Source organism: Schistocerca gregaria, chromosome 1 (assembly GCF_023897955.1).
Source record: "Schistocerca gregaria isolate iqSchGreg1 chromosome 1, iqSchGreg1.2, whole genome shotgun sequence".
NCBI classification, from domain to species: Eukaryota; Metazoa; Arthropoda; class Insecta; order Orthoptera; family Acrididae; genus Schistocerca; species Schistocerca gregaria.
The window spans coordinates 972,498,231-972,520,765 of NC_064920.1; the positions used below are offsets into that span (position 1 = coordinate 972,498,231).

Consider the following 22,535-nt stretch of genomic DNA (forward strand, 5'->3'; position numbering starts at 1 on the left):
GCTCACTCCTAAATAACAAAAATAAAATTGGCAAAAAAGAAATATAGTCAACTGATCACAGTTCTAATTGAAGAAAAATTAACTTCATGGAGTCACTAGAAAAAAAATCACTCATGGAAGGGTTAATTGTTAAGTTATAGTTTTGGATTAATAGGAATGTGTTGTTTTATAATAGCAATGTGATACAAGTGGTAGGTATATTCTACTCAAATGTATTAAAATAATGTTTATGGTTGGTTTCTGCTTACCAGCAGAATAGGTTATAACTGCAAAAGAGTAAATGAGTAAGCTACGCAAAAAGTTTCATGTGATGTTTCCAGGGAGCAGTGAGGTGACTCTGCCATCAAAACAAACAGTAAGAAAATAACAGTATTTTAATAGTGACTTTTGACAACAGTGTAATATTACATTTTAATTGGTGGAAACAGTTTGGTGACAAGACTAACATACAGTTATGGAAAACATGAGCATAAACCTCATCACTACCATAAAACTTGTCATTTTCGAAATCCATATGCTATCAGTGAGTACAAGGTCATAACATTTTTATGTAAGTGAATTCTGTGACACTAAGTAACAATGCAGAAACCTATAGACACAACACGCAGAATATCTTGTAATCTTACATATCATAAAGAGTTGGCGTTTGTGATCTGTCATACACTATACTTATTATGTGTAACAAGAAATGTGTATTTACATTGACAACTGAGATAAAAGCAAGATATGCACCTTGCATGACATATATTTCATAAGACTTGTGCATATCATCTGTGGAATGTACATTCATTAATAAAAGAAATAACCTACAAAACTATTTGTGCACTAAAATATCATTTTCATAATACTGAATGTAGTTTGAGGTTACAGAAGTCAGTGTTTGTTTTACTCTGTTAGCTTCCGGAATGAGAAACCAGTTTGCACCAAACACTTCAACAAGTGATTATTCATTTTGGTAACAATAGTTCATCACCTCAATGCTCACACAACAACAGTCTTTTACAGAGATTGTCTTGTCTATCGCTTAGGCAATTTTTTAGGAAACCAGTAAAACATTTATCAGTTTCGCAAAAAAAACATAAAGCTCATTATGTTTATCCTTATACATTTCATATTCAAACGTTTTTTATGTTAATAGTGTGCTTTACACAATAACTGAGTGCCTATTACTTTTCTTGTGTGGACTGTATTGTTCAAGAGCTTCAGGTGGGCTGTTCATTGCACTATAGTCAATTGGGAACATTGCTGAGTATTTAGTTTCTCCTTCGTATGTTCCAAATAAGAACTGTCCAGGACCGTGAGGAAAACGGCCTAACAGGAAATTCGAGAAACACAAACGATAAATTGAGTAGCGGAGTTTGTAGTCACCATTCTGAAAAAACAAACAAAGAAACCAGTTAATTCTATGAAATTTACACATACTTGAAAGCTTATGTTTGTATTAAGACTATATGATAGAAATCTACTTTTATCATGGGTTGCTTTTGCCTCTTATCCAGAGCCTTCCATTGTCTCTCTGGTACATATTCTACCCATTTATTTTGTTAAACCCCTCTTTACTTCTTTATTGCCAATTTTTGATACCCAGATACTGCAAGGAAGGAAGAATTGAAAATACGGGTTAACGTCTGTTGTGTTGACAACACAGTAATTATAAATGTTATTTGTTTTAATGAGCTATTACAGTATTTTCTATTGAAAAGAGAGACCTCAGTTTTAATTCAGAAGACAAGCTGTAATGAATAACTGAAACTGAGTTGCCTTAAGTATTGACAACCATTCACCATACAGAGGCCTATTGGTCAACAGATAGGCACATAAACAAGTTGATGATTTTCTCGTTGCTATAGCTGTAGTTACCTCAGGTGGAGCAAGTGGGAAGGACATGGAAGAGATAAGTGGCAGGGAAAGAAAGATGAAAGGACAATGACTAAGCTGAATTTTGATGAATAAAAATATGAGGGTTGTCTTTAAAATAATGTTCCCAAGTACCTGCAGATGTGAAGAATGCTGTTACATGGAATCCGGCAATGCTGGCATAGCTTGGTTCTCCCTTTCCCATTTCCCACACCAGCGAGTTGTCTGCAATGCTCAGTCTTGGCTTGGCAGCTGGAGCACTCATTTGCGTCTAAGGCCAGGTGTGAATTATGCTGTGTAATTCGTTTTTTGTGTGCAAAAAAGACTTCGCCAGTGGACATTCATTCCCAACTGTGTGAAGTCTACAGAGAAATATGCATGAACATACAACATGTGTGCAAATGGTGCAGGGAATTAAAAGACAGACAGACAGATGTCCATGATGAACAGCATTCTGGACAGCCATCTGTTTTGGATGAAATGATTGTGAAGCAATGCTGAAAGATTGAAGTGGGATGGTTCAAGAGCTCTGCAAGATGATTCCTGATGTTAGCAAGACCACAATTGACAAAAGTTTTACAGATCATTTAGGATATGCCACGATTTGTGCAAGGTAGGTCTCGAGAATGCTTACGGAAGACCACAAACAGAAATGTGTGGAATCGGCCAGCAAATTTTTTCAGGCCTATGCAACTGAAGGCAAGGAATTATTTGACCCTATTGTCACTGAGGATGTGACCTGGGTTCACTACACAACACTGGAAACAAAGCAACAATCTCATCAGTGGAAACATCCAGTGTCACTGAAGCCGCAGAAGTTTAAATGAACACTGTGTGCCAGCTTGTTTTCAGATAGAAAGAGGTTTTTGTTGTGTGAAGTCCTGCCTTCCAGTACAACAATCTACCAAAACAAGAGGAGAGGCATGCTCACAAAGGGAATGCATTTCCATCAGTGGAACACTTGTCTGCACATTGTCCACGTCACGACTGGTCTTATCAAAAAATTTGGATGGGATACTATCACACACACCCCCTACAGCCTGGCATAGCCCCATGTGACTTCCGTCTCTTCCCTGAACTTAAGAAACACTTGGGTGGGACACATTAGACAACTGGAGAGGAGCTGGTGCGAGAGTTCTATGATGTAGGCATACAGAAGATGGTACACTGCATGCAAAAATGCATTGATCTCAGTAGCAGCTATGCCAAAAGTCTAAGCTTCCACTCTATATTGTTCAATGTCAATAAACATGTTTCTCATTGTGAAAGATAACTGGGAACCTTATTTTATGGACAAACCTCCTAAGTATGCAAATCATGGAGTTAAAATAAACCTTCATCTGTTGAATAGTCTTTTTGCAAGCCACATTGTGAGCATGCATTAGGCTGTTCTAGGTGAAATTCTCACAGGCCATATAGCCAGGAAAGAAATATTTTCAGAGGTAGAGAAATTGAGCCATCAATAGAAATTATCCTTTTGTCTCCATCATTATACAGCAATTTTACTACTATGGTTCAGGAGGTAGCTATCATGTCTGGTGCAATCTGGATGTCATGGTAAGTTGTAGGGAATAAACCTCTAATTGCTAATGTGTTATATTGTAGCCCAAAACAGATCTAATAAATGAAAGAAATTTCTATTTTTAATAAACACTTTAAGAACTGTAACATTTTGTTCATTTTAAAGATTCAGAGACATTTTCGATTTCCTTGTTTTAGAGTAATATTATTCATTTGCTTCTGCAATGTTCCTTATCACAAGCTTTCTTCTCATTCTTTTATTACCTATCTTTCAATTAATTCTTGCAATATTTCCACTATAATGTAATGTGTTAAGCAATATATAACTGTGCATACAATTATCCTTTTGTTAGTAAAATGTCCAATAGTAACTTACCGAGGTCAGATTGTCGTATGCCAAGTCAATGAATTCATCAATAGCTTTTTTTTCAAACCCAAGAAAAGATGAATAGAATATTCTGAGTTCATCCTTTGAGATGATCCCGGACCCTACAAGGAAAAATTTACATTGAAAATGCCTACAAGTATGTGAAATATTTCATTTTCATACATTATCTCTCAAAACTTAACTGTTTACTCAAACTTACCACTTCTGTTCATTACAAGGAAAATAATTTTTGCAAAGTACTGCAGCCAGAGAGGAAAGTCATACAAGTTCTGGGCACTTTTCACTAATTTACTCCACTGTATGAGCCAGTGGTCAAGACTCACTGTCTCACTGTCATCTGACGTAGTGTCCAGAAAACGCTTGTTGTACAGACTGGATTTAATAAATGTATCTACAAAGCCATTTTGCACTTCATGGAGAATGTGAAACTCTGGAGAATTTGTTGACCAGTCAGCAAAGTGGCGCAATCGCTAGAAAAGAAAAAAAAAAGTCTTCATTAAACATATATTTTAGCAAAGTGACAACCACTTTTCTTATAACTACTTTGTTAATTAAATTTGTAACTACTGACAAATAAAAATTAATTATATTCTTCAGCTTTTCTGTTTTATTTTTAAGGAAAATTACATTACCAATGATGATGGTTTTTGCATAGTTATCACAGCAGATGCAGATCTGGGGTTTGGTTATGGGGGGGATCACAGTATGTACTCCATGTCACTCCCTGTTGCCACCCCCCCCCCCCCCCCCCTCCCCGGCCCCCCTTTCCCCGTTATGGTGTGCAATGAGTCATTTTATGTTCGTATTACACATTCATGTAAGTATGGCTAATTTCTGACTTTTTTCTAAAACATATAGATGTGAATTAGCAAATTATACCCACTGCCTTCAACACATTCATAAACAGAAATTCTTGTACAGAAGGGAGGGAGATGTCAAGGAGAAACATTTTCAGTTTTTTTTCAGATTTAAGTTTGCTGTCTGACATAAAGTAAATGACCAAAAATTTTGGTGTCACCAATAAGCACACCTTTTTGTGCTAAAGACAACACAATTGTGGAATATAAATGTAATTTTATCTTTGGTATTGTAGTAATTTACATCATTGTTCCATTCGAACTGTAGTGTGTTATTTACAATGAACTTCATGGAGAAATAAATATACCTGGAAACAGTAGTCAGAATATCTAACCCCTGAAACAGATATATATAAGATGTTTCTGGGTGAGCACCACATGTTTTTAAAGCACAGTTTTGAGAAACCAAAATTTTCTTTCTTAAAGATATGTTACTCCAGGACATTATTCCACAAGATACTATTGAATGAAAATATACAGCATATATTCACTAAAGTGTTTATCTATTCCCAAGATCTGCAGAGATTTGAAGTGCAAATGTGGCTGAACTGAGTTGCTTTGGAAGTTAATTTTTTTTTCCAGTTTAAATTCTCATCAATACAGACACCTAAAATTTCTGAAGTTTCTGCAATACTTATCATTTCCTTGCCATTCACTATGTTTACTGTTGATGTAGTACCTCCAGATATGCAGAACTGAAAATGTTGTGTGTTTTTGAAATTGAGAGTGAGACTATTTGCAGGAAATTATTCAATAATACTTTTAAGAACATTATTCCCATTTCTTTTGTTGATGTTTGTATTTTTGGAGTGATTAAAAAATTTTTGTCATCTGCAAATAGAACTAATTGTGCTTGCTGTTTATTAGATGGAAGGTTGTTCATATGTATGAGAAACTGTAGTGGCTCAAATATTGAGCCTTGTGGATTCTCACAAATGATTTCTCCCTGTCAGAAGAGTCTCCCCTGTTTACATTGGTTGAATTATTAAGTGCGACTTTCTGCATTCATTTTGTTAAATTGGTGGCTGCACCATCAGTTCAATAAGACCTCAGAAAAATTTATCTAGCAGGATATTGTGATACACAGGGCCAAACACTATTGATCGGTCACAGCATTTACCAACAAGTGCTGCTTGGTTATTTAATACTCATAAAATTTGCTGAGTGAACATGTAAATGGCATTCTCAGTTGATCATCTCTTCTGAAATCCAAACAGTAATTTACTAAGGATATTATTATTACTCAAGTAGGATATCATTCTGGATTGGTAGTTTCTGACTTCTTTGCATATTTCAATCTCTCTGGGTAATTACCTTGAGCTACAAATTGATTAAAATAACTTTGTGGCTGATGTGTCAATGAGTTGAATGATAGGGGCTAGCCACCAGCCAATCATAGTTCTTTTTGAGTGCTATATGTTTGCTGTGTTGCCGGTTTTGTAGGTGCATGTAGAACCTTGTCAAGCGTGGCTGGTAGCATGTTGGCAACACTGCTCTCTACTACTACACTGCATCAGACACGAAATTCTTTTACTTTGAGGTATAGTGACACATTATATACTTAAGAAAAGATAGCACTTATTAGAATGAGTCCTTAACACTGTGATGGAAACACCATCAGATCTAGATGAGACTATACAATTTTCTTAATTTTAGAAGGGTAAATGGATAGGGCCACCTGTATGATTGATTTTTATATGAGTAGCTTTTGCAATATATTACTTGATTTTTCTCTTGAACTGCTTGTACATATATTTTGAACTATGATTATTAAACACACCTGCTACCTGACAAACCATTTACAGCCCTTTCATTTAAAACAACAGCTGTTTTATTCTTCTATGTAACCTTTTATCATGTCTCGTGTTACACTAATTTCATACAGACTTCGGTCTGTGTTGGGGAGAACTGTTCTTAGTAGTTTTTGCAGTGTGCTGCTAGAGAATCTATACTTGTTCTTGCCAGCAGATACATTTCACAAGATACTTTAATCCCTCTAGTGATCCATGATTTTTTCATGGCTGTTCAATGTCCTGTCTAATTGGTTTATGAGAAAAGACATTTTCAAATAATGGTATGAATTTATAACAGAATAGATCAAATTTTGTGTCTGTGTTTGAATCACTATAAATTTCATCCCACATCACTTTGTGTAAACTTTTCTTAAAAATAATTGTCCTGGCATAATTAATTATTCTAACTTATTTTCAGAGAGGGGAATCTATACTGTAAGGCACTATCTTATTTATCCTAAACAATTGTACATTGTAATCAGAGAGAACATTTGCTATAGGGCATACAGTTATTTTCTTGCTTTGAGCTTCATCAAAGAAAACATTATCAATTAGCGTCCTGCTGTCTTTATATCTGTGTTGGAAATGTAATTACTGAACCCAAATTGTAGGATCCAAATAAGGTTTTCAGTTAATTTTACTGTCCGGGTTCTCTGGGAAAGCTACATTGAAATCATCACAGCCTGTTAACTACATGGTAAAGAATCCATACACATCACAAAAAATTTAAAATTTCCCAGTGGGGATCTATGCACAGTTACAACTGAAAGTGATCTGCATTTCAGTATTAATTCACAAGTGCACACTTCTATGTGCTGATAACTACAAAATCTACTTGTCTCAATGTTTTTGAACTTGTTTTCTGTCTTTATGCACAAGGTGATTCAGTTGCCCCTACTTGTGGGTTTTACGCAACCTGCAACACCTTCAAAAACAATGCACGAGATTTTCATATTCTCCTACTCACTACATGCAAACTGATAGTTCCACAGAAAAAAATGAAGAGGACATTTTTGTAGGAAATTTAATGTAATTAAGTTTTGTACTGGGATACTTTTTTGCTATCAGGCATGGTTTTTTATTTATTCAAGGTTCAAATGGCTCTGAGCACTATGGGACTTAACATCTATGGTCATCAGTCTTTATTCAAGGGAAACGTACAAAAGTGACCTTCAAATATGTTTTCATTTACATGAGCAGTAGCTTGCTCAACCCCATGTTCTCACAGCTCACAAGAATGTTGACCCAGGGCAGTCATGGTGATGCAGGACTTCCATGAAACTTGTGCTTCTGTGTGAAGTTGCTACTTCTATCCCATCCAGGTCACCCCTTATGCTGTAATTGCTGTCTTTAGTCAGCCTGCTCACTGCTCCTTTTACTATGATCACATGACCCTCTTTGATAAAACCCTTGCACAACTTCCCTACGTCCTTTGTAACCTGGATAGGACTAGCAATTGGCTTCTCAATACTTGGGCCTGGTAATTACCCTATTCCTAATTTGTCTTGTACCATCTGGCCCACAGCCCTGCCATGGCTACTATCTAACAGCAAGATCCTTTTCTTTTAATCACTTTTGTTAGCAATCTACTTTTTTGGAAGTGTGCTGGACTCTACTGTGACATACCAGTGGATTAGGCTCTACTCTTCCAATTTCAGATGACAAACTTCTTTTGTACTGGAAGCCCAAATGTAGCTGAAGAAACTAAAGAGTTGTTGTACTTTCAGCCACTACTAATTACCTACACCAAATTACCACACCTTGTATCCCCTTCAACCTACCTGGTCCAAAAAGAAAAGAACCAAATGTATTTCATTGTGAAATAATGAAAATAAATGTAACTATCAAAATAGCAGTATACCCTTACTTCTTTTCAGCAGAGTCATCAATTAACATTATTAGAACTAATCTTGTCTACAATTTTGCTTTCAATTTGCATTCCAGGTAAGGCACAAGTACCGTTATTCCTTTCAGAGTAGTAGTCCAGTGAGAATTTTTAATTACTTTTGAAAGAGAAAACAAACTTTCATCTGAAAAAATAGATACCACCATTGGTATGTACCTTCGGAGTGCAATGTTTGGATGTAATTACTCTATAGTCTGTTTAAAATTACATGATAGTTAACATCTGTGAACTGGCGCTGCAGTGATGCCATATTGACTACTGTTCAGTTCTGAAATGTTCTTCATGTAATTCGGAGTGATGTTGGAAGCTGGTGCCATCAGGTATGGCAGGAAAGCAAGATGCTCTGTCCACAGCTAATTTTAAATGAACAGTGACTGAACTGCAACAGACAACACATTCTGTAGCCCTGAATGTACACTTGTGTCCTAACCTAACTACAACCCCTTGATGCACAATGTATCCAAGAAAATGGCAGTGAGCAACCTGCAGCAGAACTGTTAATCACACTCACTTTGCTCACTGTTTAAAGCTGTCCTGTACGAGCAAACTCAAGAAAGAAAAAAATTCAGTTTCTGTGCTACAAGTGAACTATAACACCTTCTTTTGCTAAGCAATCTGACGTGATAGCGACCAATGAACAGTCCTATTTGGGACTCATTTACAGGTTATAGGTGACAGGCAGATTCTAAATGAAAAAAGAGTGATAGGATGAAACATAAGAGTAAATAAAAAAGTCAATACCATGATGAAAATGTTGCGACAAAAGACCAAAAATTACATTGAAACCAATTAATTGAAAATAATAATAATCAGAATTAGTTTGATAAAAATTTAAAAATATAAGAAAATATAACCCAACAGGATTCAAACCCACAACTGCCTGCATTTCAAACTGGAGCTACACCACTGCACTACAGAAAATGTTTCGATTATGTTGATATATTTGTTGATCTCTACAACCAGTTGCAATGATCATCTGCTGCCCTTAAAAGGTTCAAGTTCACGCTGTGTCATATGAAGTTTACCTGCTGTAAGCTGATCTCTGCGGTGATAACAACTGAATATGTGAAGCCGAACTGCATCTTGTGCAAAAGAATCTGGTAGTATTTGGCTAGTGCTATGTACGAAGTGCACGTTACTTTGTTGCCATCATTCTGAGAGTGTTGTTTTGGATGTGTTTATCATGTGTGATGAAATGCAAAATAAAAGGGCCAGATCCAGGATTCAGGATCCAAAAACAACAACAAAAAATACCCAGACAAGGAATTGGAAGTGAACTGACAATTTGTTGTGGCAGTTTGACAAGAGTGAACAGTTCGGGAGTGACAATGATTGGAGGAAGACACCTCCAACATGTGAAGTGTCAACTATCAAGCAGTTTTCATCAGACTATAGTTGTTTTCTACCAGAAACAGCAAAAGCTTCAGTGGAACTAGTTTCTTTTCATTGTTAGTAGTACCTTCCCAACGTAATGCAAAATCAATACATTTGTTTTCTTTTCTATGTGCATTTTCAAATTGTGGTCTGTCATTGCCACCTTTCCTCCCAGCGCCCTAAGTGTCAGCCCATCTGAATTATGCATGCTTCAGGGCCCTTTCACACTGGGATACCACAGAAATTCCGCTGCCAATGACGCAACACAAGCATGGGATGCAGTGGAGCCTACCACAACTGCCATCTACCCGAGAATGGAAGCTCTGCCGGCAGACCTACCATTGTGAGGTTCTTCTGGGAGCTCTGTAAATCCTTTCCTGCATAATCTCCTTTGCAGTTTTGAGGATAGCTAATGGAAACATTACGCATATTTTTTTTATTTTCTTCCCTCTGTGTGACTAAATGGCAACCAATGACAGCGTGTGTAAGAGTATGTGATCTACTCTACTGGAAAACTTCCATTGCAGTTCTAGTTTTCTCTATTTCTTTTGAAAGATATATTCTAACGCTACGAGAGATTCAAGGATTTTTCACTAGCAGACAGGTGAAGTACCCTCGGACTACAAGAAGAAAGTAATAATTCCTGTTCCAAACGGGGCAGGTGCTATCAGATGTAAATATCGCTGAACCATCAGTGTAGTAAGTTAAAGTTGCAAAACAGTGACTTAAATAATTCATAAAAGAATGCAAAACCTGATAGAAGCCGGCCCAAATAAACCAAACATTGCACGAACAGGCCTTGAAGGCTCAATGGTACCGACCGGCTGCCGTGTCATCCTCAGCCCTTGGGGATCGCTAGATGTGGATACGCAGGGGAATGCGGTCAGCACACTGCTCCCCCGCCCGTTGTCAGTTCCCGTGACCGAGAAGCTGACCACAGGTTGCTGTCAAGGTCTGTCATGTGTCTTTGGGAGGAAGAGAGGCTGGGCATAACGGATAATAAGTTGCGATCAATAAAAGGGACTGTGAGGCTGTGGCGCACCTCATTCCAGTCAGTTTGCAGTGATGAAGTCTATTTAACACGACTTTGAATAGGACACAGGGCTCTGATGCATGGCTTCCTTCTCGGACGTGAAGAACTGCCCATTTGTGATGCATATAGTGTACTGTTTTCAGTTCGCCACATTGTACTGATTGTAGTTTATGGAACGTACCGCTGGCCCGAAAAATTATCAGTTCATGACACTGATGGGGGTGTGTCAACTGTAAAAATTGTTTGTTCGCCTAAACAGGTCATTCCAAAGGATTTAAATATGCTTAATCTCATGTTAGTAAATTGTCGAAGTGTCTGTAGCAAGATCCCCGAGTTAATCTCCGAAATAAACAGTAGCAATGCCAATATTGTATTACGTACCGAAAGCTGGTTGAAACCAGACATAAAAAGCAGTGAAATTTGGAACTCTTATTGGACAATGTTTAGGAAGGATAGGGCTGATACTATGGGAGGTGGTGTGTTCATTGCAGTTAAAAGCTGTTTAAACGCAATTAAGATCGATACTGCGTCGGACTGTGAAATAGTCTGGATAAAGCTGTCAATCAGACTAGGATTGACCATTGTATTAGGATGTTTTTATAGACCACCAGCATCCGCAATAAACGTCGCAGAACGTTTCAGGGAAAGTCTTGAGTACATAGGAAGTAAATATCCAAATTATCCATTAGTTATAGGTGGAGGCTTTAGTCTAGCATCCACTGACGGAAAATTACACGTTTATCACAGGGGGCAGAAGCAAAGATTCTTGTGAAGTTATTCTAGGAGCGCTCTCAACATACAACATCGGGGAACATATTAGATAACTTGGCGACAAACAGACCTGATCTTTTTGAGAAAGTTAATCTAGAAGAGGGTATTAGCGACCATAACAGCGTTGAGTTTTCTTGTTTGGGAAAGCAAATAAAAGTGTCATTAATGAATATCTTCATAGTCAGCTCCAAGCATTCACCGCGGGACACAAAGATATTGAGCATCTTTGGTCGGAATTTAAAGGTTTTGTCCACCATGTGCTATAGAAGTATGTGCCTAGCAAAAGTATAGGGGAGGGAAGGATCCACCTTGGTACAACAAATATATTAGGGAGTTCCTGAGAAAGCAGAGAATTTTGCAGAGTCGTCTTAAACGTAGTCACTGCCCCACTGACAAACAGAAATTATGCGAAATGAAATCAGCTGTCAGAAGGACAATGAGAGACTCTTTTAACGAATTTGAAAGCAATATTTTATCTGCAGATTCTAAAAATACCCCCAAAAATTTGATCGTACCTAAAATATAAGAACGCTACAAATAATTCAATACCTTCTCTTGCTGACAGTACGAGTAATGTTAATTGATGATCATAAACGGAAGGCCGAAATTCTAAACCTAGCTTTTAAAAACTCGTTTACGATAGAGGACTGCAGCACCATTCCCCCTTTCAGTTATGGAACAAACAAAAGGATGGCTGACATAGTGTTTAGTGTATCTGGGATAGTAAAACAGTTAAGATCCTTAGACGCCGGGCAGGCATCTGGCCCAGACGGTATCCCTGTAAGATTTTATGTTGACTATGCTACAAATACAGCTCCATTCTTATCCGCCATCTATCAGAGATCATTGGAACGGCGGAAAGTTCCACGGGATTGGAAGAAGGCCCAGGTCATAGCAATCTATATAAAGGGTAGAAAATCGGATGCACATAATTACCGGCCAATTTCACTGACATCGATTTGTTGTAGAATCATGGAACATAATTTGTGTTTTGACATAATGACCTTTCTAGACTCGAGAAGCTCATCTGGAGAAACCAGCACAGTTTTAGGAAACAGCGGTCATGCGAGACACAGCTGGCCCCTTTTGTGCATGATATACAACAGGCTCTAGACACCGGCTCCCAGGTTGATGCCATATTTCTCGACTTTCGAAAGGCGTTCGACTCAGTTCCGCACTGTCGCTTCCTGCAAAAAGTGCGAGCTTACGGTCTATCCAATGACATATGCGGTTGGATTGAAAGTTTTCTAACAGATAGGGAGCAGTATGTCGTCCTGAACGGGGTTACTTCAACAGAAACAAGAGTAACTTCAGGTGTGCCCCAGGGCAGCGTAATAGGTCCTCTGCTTTTCACGATTTTCACAAACGATCTAGTTGATGGTATTGACAGCGGCCTCAGACTGTTGGCCGATGATGCTGTAGTCTATAGGAAAGTAGTATCACACGAACGTTGTGAACAAATCAATGAGGATTTGCAGAAAGTAAATGTCTGGTGTAATGACTGGCAGTTGTCTCTCAATATTAGTAAGTGTAACCTACTGTGTGTAACAAGGCGAAAATCCCCATTAATGTATGAGTGCAAAATAAATGATCATTTTTTGGAAGCGGTAACATCCGTCAAGTATGTGGGTGTGACTATTCGAAATGATTTCAAATGAAATGATCAGATTACACAAGTAACAGGTAAGGCGAACTCTAGATTGCGGTTTATTGGTAGAATCCTGGAGCGATGCAGTCCTTCAACAAAGGAAATAGCTTACAATACGTTAGTTCGTCCAGTCTTAAGAGTATTGTTGGTCTGTATGGGACCCTTACCAGTTGGGTATGATTCAAGAGATTGAGAAGGTCCAAAGAAGAGCGGCAAGATTCGTGACTGGTACATTTAACCATCGACAGAGCGTTACAAATCTCATAGAAAGTCTGAAGTGGGATACACCTGCAGATAGACGACGCGCTAAACGGAAGGGGCTGCTCATTAAATTACGAAATCCGATCTTCGCTGAGGATGTAGATTGTAGAGCATATATTACTACCACCAACTTTCAAATCGCGTAATGATCATCATTCAAAGATAAGGGAAATAAGAGCTCGTACTGAGGCGTTCAGACAGTCGTTTTTCCCTCGCGCGATCCGCGAGTGGAACAGAGGGGGAGGGGGGGGGGGGGAGGGCGCGAATTGTGCCCTCCGCCACACACCGTTTGGTGGCTAGCGGAGTATGTATGTAGATGTAGAACGACGAGAGGATACAAGATGGTTTACTGGCAGATCTCCCCTTCATTTTAGGTGATAGTGAGAGGAATGTGGCTCGTGTTTTACGATTTTGTGTTTTGTCTCCCTTTCTATCTAGCCTATTAGGGCAAAGTTTTTAGTATGATAGAGGTCGATTGGCTCATCCAGTTTTTATATTCATGATTAGCCAGTTGTTTGTGTACATTTCTTTTCGTAGCTCTTCAGGTTTGATATCAGTATTTTAATAGTCCGCCGAATTGCTTTGTTCCATTACACCGTTCAGCGGAACAGTGCATGCTCATGTGAGAAAGAATACAAGAAGAATAATATGTTACCTTCTGTCGTATTTTAGCATACCCTCATGCTGTGTGTTCTAGCCGAATTTGTCTCCTACAATCAATGTACGGGCACTGATGACCGCGACGAAGCTGCTGCAACAACAACGACAACAACAACAGTTGACCACGGGAAGGATGAGTTAGAGGTTCTCGAGAAATGTAGCGATAATCAAGGTAATGTTGACCCTACAACTTAACTCTGAAAATAGACAAAAGAAAGGGAAAGCTTTTCACTATGTTGACTGGATTACACTCCTTGACATTCTGAAGGTAACATGGATAATATACAAGGAGAAAATGTTACTTATAGCCTGTAGAGAGACCAGAAACCAGACAACAGTTACAAGAGTAGAGGAGCATGAAAGGGAAGCACTGGTGGAGAAGGGAGTGAGACAAGGTTGTGGCCTATCCCTGATGTTATTCAATCTGTACCGTACATTGTGCAGGCAGTAAATGAAACTAAAGAAAAATTTGGATGACTTAAAGTTCACGGAGAAGAAACTTTGAAGTTTGCCGATGACTTTGTAATTCTCTCAAGAGATGGCGAAGGACTTAGAAAAGCAGCTGAACGGAATGGACACTGCCTTGAAAATAGATTGTAAGGTGAACATTAAGACAAGTAAAACAAGGGTAATGGCGTATAGTCAAATGCTATGCCAAGGGAATTAGATCAGGAAATGAAACACTAAAAGTAGTTGATGAGTTTTGCTATTTGAACAGGAAAATAACTGATGGTGAGCGAAACAGGGAAGATATACGGCACAGACTGGCAATAACAGAAAAATAATTTTTGAAAATGATCTAATATAAATCTGAACGTTAGGAACTCTTTTATCAAGGTATTTGTCTGGAGTGTTCAGACATGAAGAGACTATAAGCTTTTGAAATGTGGTGCTATGGAAGAATGCGGAAGATCAGTAGGGTGCTTCGAATAACAAATGAGAATGGAATATTTTTGATCTTGTGGAAGACCAATGACACTTGCAAGCAGCGATAACAACCTCCACTTCCGAAGCTGTTAAAAACCTAGTTATACTGACTTGTAAATCTCTTCATGAAAGAAAAACATCCGATTACACTATATTTCTCGTTGCCACCGCGTATGGGCGCCCTTGCACAACTTGACTAAAATTAGGGATAGCTTGCTAGGACACTTTATGTGCATCAAGTTATTGTCAATCTGGTAATGTAATGAAGGGGTGGGGGGAGGATTTTAGAGGAAAGCCAAGTAAGCAGGCACAAATGAGAGTAGGCTGCAGTGACTGCGCAGAAAAGAAGATGCTTGCACAGGGAAGACTAGCACGGAGAGCTGCATAAGGCTGGTTTCCGACTGAAGATCACAACAAAAGATTTCATTGCTTCATTTATTTTTGTCGTGTATCTCTAAGTCCAGCTGCATCGTATTTGCGGACAAAAAAAAAAGTGACGCTCAACTGTTACAATAGGCCCTGCAGTCGGCGCGCTTCTTGCAGCAGCGGATGTCACGAGTTGGCTGAGGTCATCGCGTCTGACAGCCTTCGTCCCGTGATTTGTACCAATCGCGCACTCCCAGACCACACTTGGCCTGCTGGTTGACGGGAGCAGCAGAATTGTAACAAGTTGCAAGACGGCGAACAACGACGACATATATAACCATTGCACATCTCTTTGCTGTACAACTTTGGACCAATATTCGGGCTTTTGCCAAACATAAGACCAGCATACAATCCAGTTTTCACTGGCGTTGTTCTTGCCATTCTGTGTCTTCGCTGTACTGACGAGGAGAACAAGGCAAATACCATAACAAGATTTCTCAGAAACTTCACTCAGTGGAAGAGGAATCAAAATAAGCGAGCACTTGTCTCGGCTTATACGTAGATACTCGAACGTTTCTGAGAAAAGGACGGTAAAAGTTTAGCGGATAAATCGTTTAGCTGAAGTGGTGGCGCAGAGACTTCTCAATTTTGCGCCCCGAGTACCAAACCCGATTATTGAACGTATTTTTGTTTTCCATTTATTTGCCCATGTACGTAGTTGATTACTACACGAATGTTTTCCAACGCATATTGAATAACGTTGTCGTCTACAAACTGTATGCTTGGTGAAAGAATTGAAAAAAAAGCAATAAAAGAATGAGAAAATTGTTTGCAACTGTTTTCGGTGAAATTCCTGTATTGTATTTTGATCCATAATCAACTGCAAGCGCCAGTTTTCGGTAAAGTGACCCGGCTGTATGTGGTTCGCCACGAAATTATCGCCAACGCGTGAAATCTGCAGCAATGTTAAAGATGTTTCTTTTTCGATGGAGAGTCATACGAAGAAACGTTACTGCTGCAAACCTGTCTTCACGCAATGCTCGTGGTGTTCGGAATCCATGTTTCGAATGTTTCTACGGTCGGTATCATCTGAGGGAATACACGAAATGTTCTTGAAGAATAAACATAAGAATAAAATATAAGAATGAATATATAAATTGATATAAGAATTAGATATAAGAATATGAGAATAGAAAAATATCGTAACCCCTTAAAATACCATACACATATATCATACAATAAATACACTGTGAATCCAAAACATTATGACCACTGCCCACACGTGTTCGCTTATTTTGACTCCTCTTCTACTGAACTAAGTTTCTGGGAAATCAGATTATAGCACTTGCGTGTTCTCGTCGTGATTTTTGTTTTGCGTGTGGTTAACCGCGGGTGTTACGTTTGCGTTCGTGTACAAATACAGATGACATGCTATCGACGCTAGTAAAAACTGCAAGGTCATGAAGCAGGCATGTAAATGTTATGAAAACTAAAGACAGGACTTAGGTGTATTCTTGAAGGGAGCTGGAACTAGATGACGCCAACAGATACATTACCAGCCAGGGTACCGAGTTTCAAGGGCGGCGTCTTCGTGACTTTTGTTTATATGATGAGATTGCAGCTCATGTGGGGCAAAACACTACTTCCACTGGGTCATTAAATGTGGTTTCAGCACAGAAACATATAAATCTAATTAGTGTGGAAGTGATGGAATGTAGACTTCCGTCTCGAATATTAACGGGATTTCCGTTTCATACCCGTATCCTCACAATTAGTAGACGTCCACTATGCCATAGATTACATGCTTATTATGTTGTGCTGATTTTTGATAATTTTCCTATTTTCAACTAATTACTGAATAATGATTTAGTTATTCGCCACTTTCTTGGCCTTTAAAGATGAGAAGTACAGGCAGTTTCAGGATTGTTTCCCTGTGAAGAATCGTTTGTGAAAAGCTTCCTACCATTTGTCAGAGTTATTGTAGACTTCTTGCTGACTGATGTTCTAGCGAGGGCATTTTAACGTCCTTCAGGCAGTCTGTAACATTTGTCATTATATCAAAATAGGCATCTGATTGGCGTTGCACACACTGCCTAACTTGTAGGTCGTGTTGTATTCCCTAAAATAAAACAAACTCCACCGGAAATTGCTGACCTAGTGTCATTCTTCGCCGTAAAGGAAGTCTTGTCTTCGTCTTCACGCACCAGCCCGTCGTACTCGCTTTGAATTCCGCGCCACCTGCTGTAGGAAAATTCGTCCGTATTTCAAGAGCCCTTCATATGTTTCTCTCGCTCAAACTTTACGACAGTTCAGGAAACCGTTCCTGCTTTGGTTCCCTGAAAGTTTTGTTTGTTGAAGTGTCATTTTAATTAATCCTTCATCTGGTGCCATATACGAACATTTGGTCCTGTTAACAGCCTATCTTCTGTCGTACAGTTATTTGCAACCTGTACCTTACTAATGACGATTTATTTAAAATTAGTGCCTGTGGAGTACGAATGTAAGAGGTATGTAGAAAAAGTATCCGATCTTTGATTTTCCCGCGCAAAACAATATGGACGCTAGCGCGGCGCCATTGTATGCAGTAAGGGAAGAGACCTTTATGCGCTTGCGTGGGTTTTGTCCCCGCCTACCGCGTCAGTCGCTGCCTTCGGTCGCTGAGTGAGGTGCTACACAACGTGTTCGTCGGATTAACGATTCTCTGAAGATGACTGAACGTGACAGCAAAGATACTGCATCAAATTTTGTCAAAAGCTTGGTGATTCTCAAAGCGAAACAAATCGTAAGATTCAGCAGGTGTTTGGAGAAGAAGCGATGGGTGTAACACAAATTAAGGAGTTGTTCAACCGATTCAAAAATGGTCACATATCAGCGGAGAGTGACCAGCGTTCTGGCAGGCCCCAAACTACTCGGAGTGCAGTTGTTATTGAGAGGGTGCAAAATTTGGTGATTGCAGATCGTCGTTTGACCGTGGAGGAGATTACCCAAGGTGTTGGAGTGAGTAAAGATTCTGCACATGCAATTTTCCATGATGATTTAAACATGCACCGAGTGGCTGCGAGATTCGTGCCCAAGTTGTTGTCGCCGAAACAAAAACACCTCCGTTTTGACGTTGCACAGGACCTTCTGGACACTACCAACACTGATACTGTCATAACTGAAGATGAGTCATGGGTGTAGGGGTACGACCCAGAAACAAAAAGACAGTCCTCACATTGGAAGCATGCCGATTCTCCAAGGCCGAAGAAAGTGCGGCAGGTGCAAAGCAGAATCAAGGTGATGCTGACCGTCTTCTTTGATGTCTGAGGAATTGTGCATCACGAATACGCACCAGAAGGACAAACAGTGACAAAAGAGTACTATCAAGATGTTCTCCGACGACTCTGTGACGCAGTTCGGCGCAAAAGACCAGATATGTGGACGCAGAAAAATTGGCAACTGTATCACGACAACGCGCCAGCAAATTCAACTCACTTGATTCAAAATTTCTTGGTCAAACATGGAATTACAGCCGTGTGCCAAACTCTCTACTCTCCAGACATGGTTCCTTGAGACTTCTGATTGATTCCAAAATTGAAAACACCACTGAAAGGATCCCGTTTTGAGAGAAGAGGACAGATAATGCGGAACACAATGACGGAGCTGAACACCACTCCAAAGGAAGACTTCCAGAGGTGTTTCCAGCAGTCGAAGGATCGGTGGGCCAAGTGTGTGCAAGCACAAGGGGCCTATTTTGAAGGAGATTAGGGTCCCAACCCTGTCAGGTATTCGAAATATTGCTTCTGGTCAAAGGTAGGATACTTTTTAGACAAGCCTCATATAGTTCAGTCTTAAAGGCAGTTTCGGGCCTTAGCAGATGACGTATGGAGAAGGGCCCAGATGGCGCTTTGCACTGCGTCATCTGGAGTGCTGCAGCATTCATGCATGTAGGGAGAAACTAAATCATACACCAGACCGTGATTACAGTTTTATTCATTTCCATAGTCCGATATTAATGAAAATTTGACTATGCAGTACATGAAAGTATGAATTTACCATATTAATTTCCAGACAATATCTTTAATAAGCTTAGAAACACAGAAATTTCCTTGAAACTCAAAAATTTTAGCACTTAAAACATACAGTTGGCATATTATTAAAATGTGTGTGAAGTTAATGGTAACTGTGTGTGAAGAACGAATCTTGTATTTTTAAGCAATCAAGAGTATCTTGTGAAATAACATTGTGCAGTAGTGCAGTGTGTCTTGTACACTGCGTAACTGTAAAAATGTGAAAAAGGTGGTAATTATATTGGAGAAGCCATATTTTTATGCCAGTCCTGAAGATAAGGAATCGAATTTTGGAATAGTAGTTTGGCATTTAACATAAATTCTATTAGAAGGTGTGAGTGTCGAGTTAAGGGGAATTTCTTAATTATGCGACAACAAGTGTAACTGTCATTGGCCATCACTACAACCAGCCAATCATCGTTCCCGCCATCTGAAGCAAAAAGTTGTTTTGCGATGGCTACGGTAGGCCACTTACAACTGAACCACCGGTGCATATTGCTATGTATATGTAGGCTCTGATGGTTTTGTTAAAATGTTGCTAAAATGCGTTTTGATGAGAACCAAGAGATAGCGGCCCATTAAAAATTGAGCTGTTCATGATATATGGCTTTAATGACAATTCGGGTAAGCTATTTTGATGAAGTGAAAGTGGCCTTCCTTACTGCATGTCGTTGCTTCGCTTGCCACATTATGCAGAAGATGCTGTGTAACAGACTGTGCGGTATTTTCGGCGAACGTAGCTGCCAACTGAACGTAGAGTGAAATGAAGATTGTTCATGGACTAACTATGTCAGGATATAGTGACAGGATTTCGTAAGTTCGGTGTTAGCTAGTGACTGTTAGGGTGAATGTTGTATGTGTTTGGATGATCCTTAAATAGAAATTCTTGAACGTTGCACCAGAGAACTGTAGTTTTTTGTTGAGTCTCCATATAGTTGTTCTTAGTGTACTGACTCGGATACATTTTTGTTATTTTGCTAGTCTGAAATTATACGTTATTTACCCTTTAAAACACTTATTGCAAATTGTAGGAAACCGAACCTCGAACATTAAAATGAACTTTTAGACTTTCAGCTGTTTCAAATTAGGATGCAGTCTAGGGGACACATGCGAGGTAGAGTTTTTGACAGCTTTACTTGGCTGAGTATTTTTGCGTGTAGCGGATGTGTTGAGTTTACAGTGGTGAATGAAACTATCTATTGCAGCATTACAACCTCGCATGACAGTGCTTCCAACCTACCGACTTATCGTTAGGGACAGCTCGCGCGGAACAAGAGTAACCAGTAAAATAGTATTTCATGGCATTCCAGTCCGGTCGGGTCATCTTATTCAGTTGTTGCTGTATTAATACTTACGTGTTTTGACAGTCAAGGGTGCTCGTACCCTTCAGCAAGGGAATGGGGGATGGGGGGGGGGGGGGGGGGGTGGCAAATGTCATTTTTGTGCACTTTGTTACAATTAAATGTCAGTTATGGCCGAATCAGAGGAGATCGTGAGATATTAAGGCCAAATTTGTATATAAACGATGCGGTCTTGTGGTTAGAAACATGTGCTTATGTTGTCGAGGGAAGCAGGTTCGCGTCCTGCTGGTTGCATATATATATATATATATATATATATATATATATATATATATATATATATATATATATATATATATAATTAATAGATTGTAGTTTTTTCTTATTCATGTAATAAAAGCATTCGGTGCTATTCACATAGTGGGAACACGTTTCTTCGATTTTGTGACTTCAGTCTGATTAAAAAACGGAAGGTAAACCACCTGCATGTGAAACAACCAGTAATGATATTTGTATTCTAGGTTGTTACGAATATGTTGCTGTGTATTCTGAATACGTCACAATTTCCGACCGTGTGGATAGGCATGCATTTAATAGGACAGCTTAAACTGATGGAGTGAAACAAGCAACAATCATATTTCTAGTCTTTTTTGTCAGAAATACTTCGCTGTTTATCCCGAATATATCCATATTTCCGGGGGTGTTTTGTTGTCGCAAATATTTAGCTGCGACAGAATCGCACAACACTTCCGAAAATTCAGGAGTCAAGATTAAGATGGCGGAACTTCCCGCAAAATAGAGAATAGACATTGATGTTATGTTGTACGATATGTTATGTTTTTCCCGATGAATTCCAGACTTCACTTTCACCTCTTGATAAACGATAATTTAAAAACGAATTATACACTTAATCGTAGCAACTAACACTATTCGCCAGGACAGCTATACAGTACTTTGACTGTTAAAAGTTACAAAATACACTCCTGGAAATGGAAAAAAGAACACATTGACACCGGTGTGTCAGACCCACCATACTTGCTCCGGACACTGCGAGAGGGCTGTACAAGCAATGATCACACGCACGGCACAGCGGACACACCAGGAACCGCGGTGTTGGCCGTCGAATGGCGCTAGCTGCGCAGCATTTGTGCACCGCCGCCGTCAGTGTCAGCCAGTTTGCCGTGGCATACGGAGCTCCATCGCAGTCTTTAACACTGGTAGCATGCCGCGACAGCGTGGACGTGAACCGTATGTGCAGTTGACGGACTTTGAGCGAGGGCGTATAGTGGGCATGCGGGAGGCAGGGTGGACGTACCGCCAAATTGCTCAACACGTGGGGCGTGAGGTGTCCACAGTACATCGATGTTGTCGCCAGTGGTCGGCGGAAGGTGCACGTGCCCGTCGACCTGGGACCGGACCGCAGCGACGCACAGATGCACGCCAAGACCGTAGGATCCTATGCAGTGCCGTAGGGGACCGCATCGCCACTTCCCAGCAAATAGGGACACTGTTGCTCCTGGGGTATCGGCGAGGACCATTCGCAACCGTCTCCATGAAGCTGGGCTACGGTCCCGCACACCGTTAGGCCGTCTTCCGCTCACGCCCAAACATCGTGCAGCCCGCCTCCAGTGGTGTCGCGACAGGCGTGAATGGAGGGACGAATGGAGACGTGTCGTCTTCAGCGATGAGAGTCGCTTCTGCCTTGGTGCCAATGATGGTCGTATGCGTGTTTGGCGCCGTGCAGGTGAGCGCCACAATCAGTACTGCATACGACCGAGGCACACAGGGCCAACACCCGGCATCATGGTGTGGGGAGCGATCTC

The 22,535-nt window shown here is 39.8% G+C and overlaps 1 protein-coding gene across 1 annotated transcript in view; it reads right to left on the bottom strand.

Annotated features, from left to right (window-relative positions):
- Window positions 1-356: 356 nt before the first annotated feature.
- Window positions 357-22,535, bottom strand: part of LOC126310771 (uncharacterized) — a 186,006-nt gene continuing 163,827 nt past the window's right edge. Inside the window, exons 5-7 of the mRNA XM_049992114.1 lie at window positions 3,966-4,236; window positions 3,755-3,867; window positions 357-1,372 (exon numbers count right to left, since the gene is read on the bottom strand). Coding sequence (XP_049848071.1) covers window positions 1,145-1,372; window positions 3,755-3,867; window positions 3,966-4,236 — 612 coding nt within the window. The 3' untranslated portion in view covers window positions 357-1,144. The remainder of the gene's footprint in view (window positions 1,373-3,754; window positions 3,868-3,965; window positions 4,237-22,535) is intronic.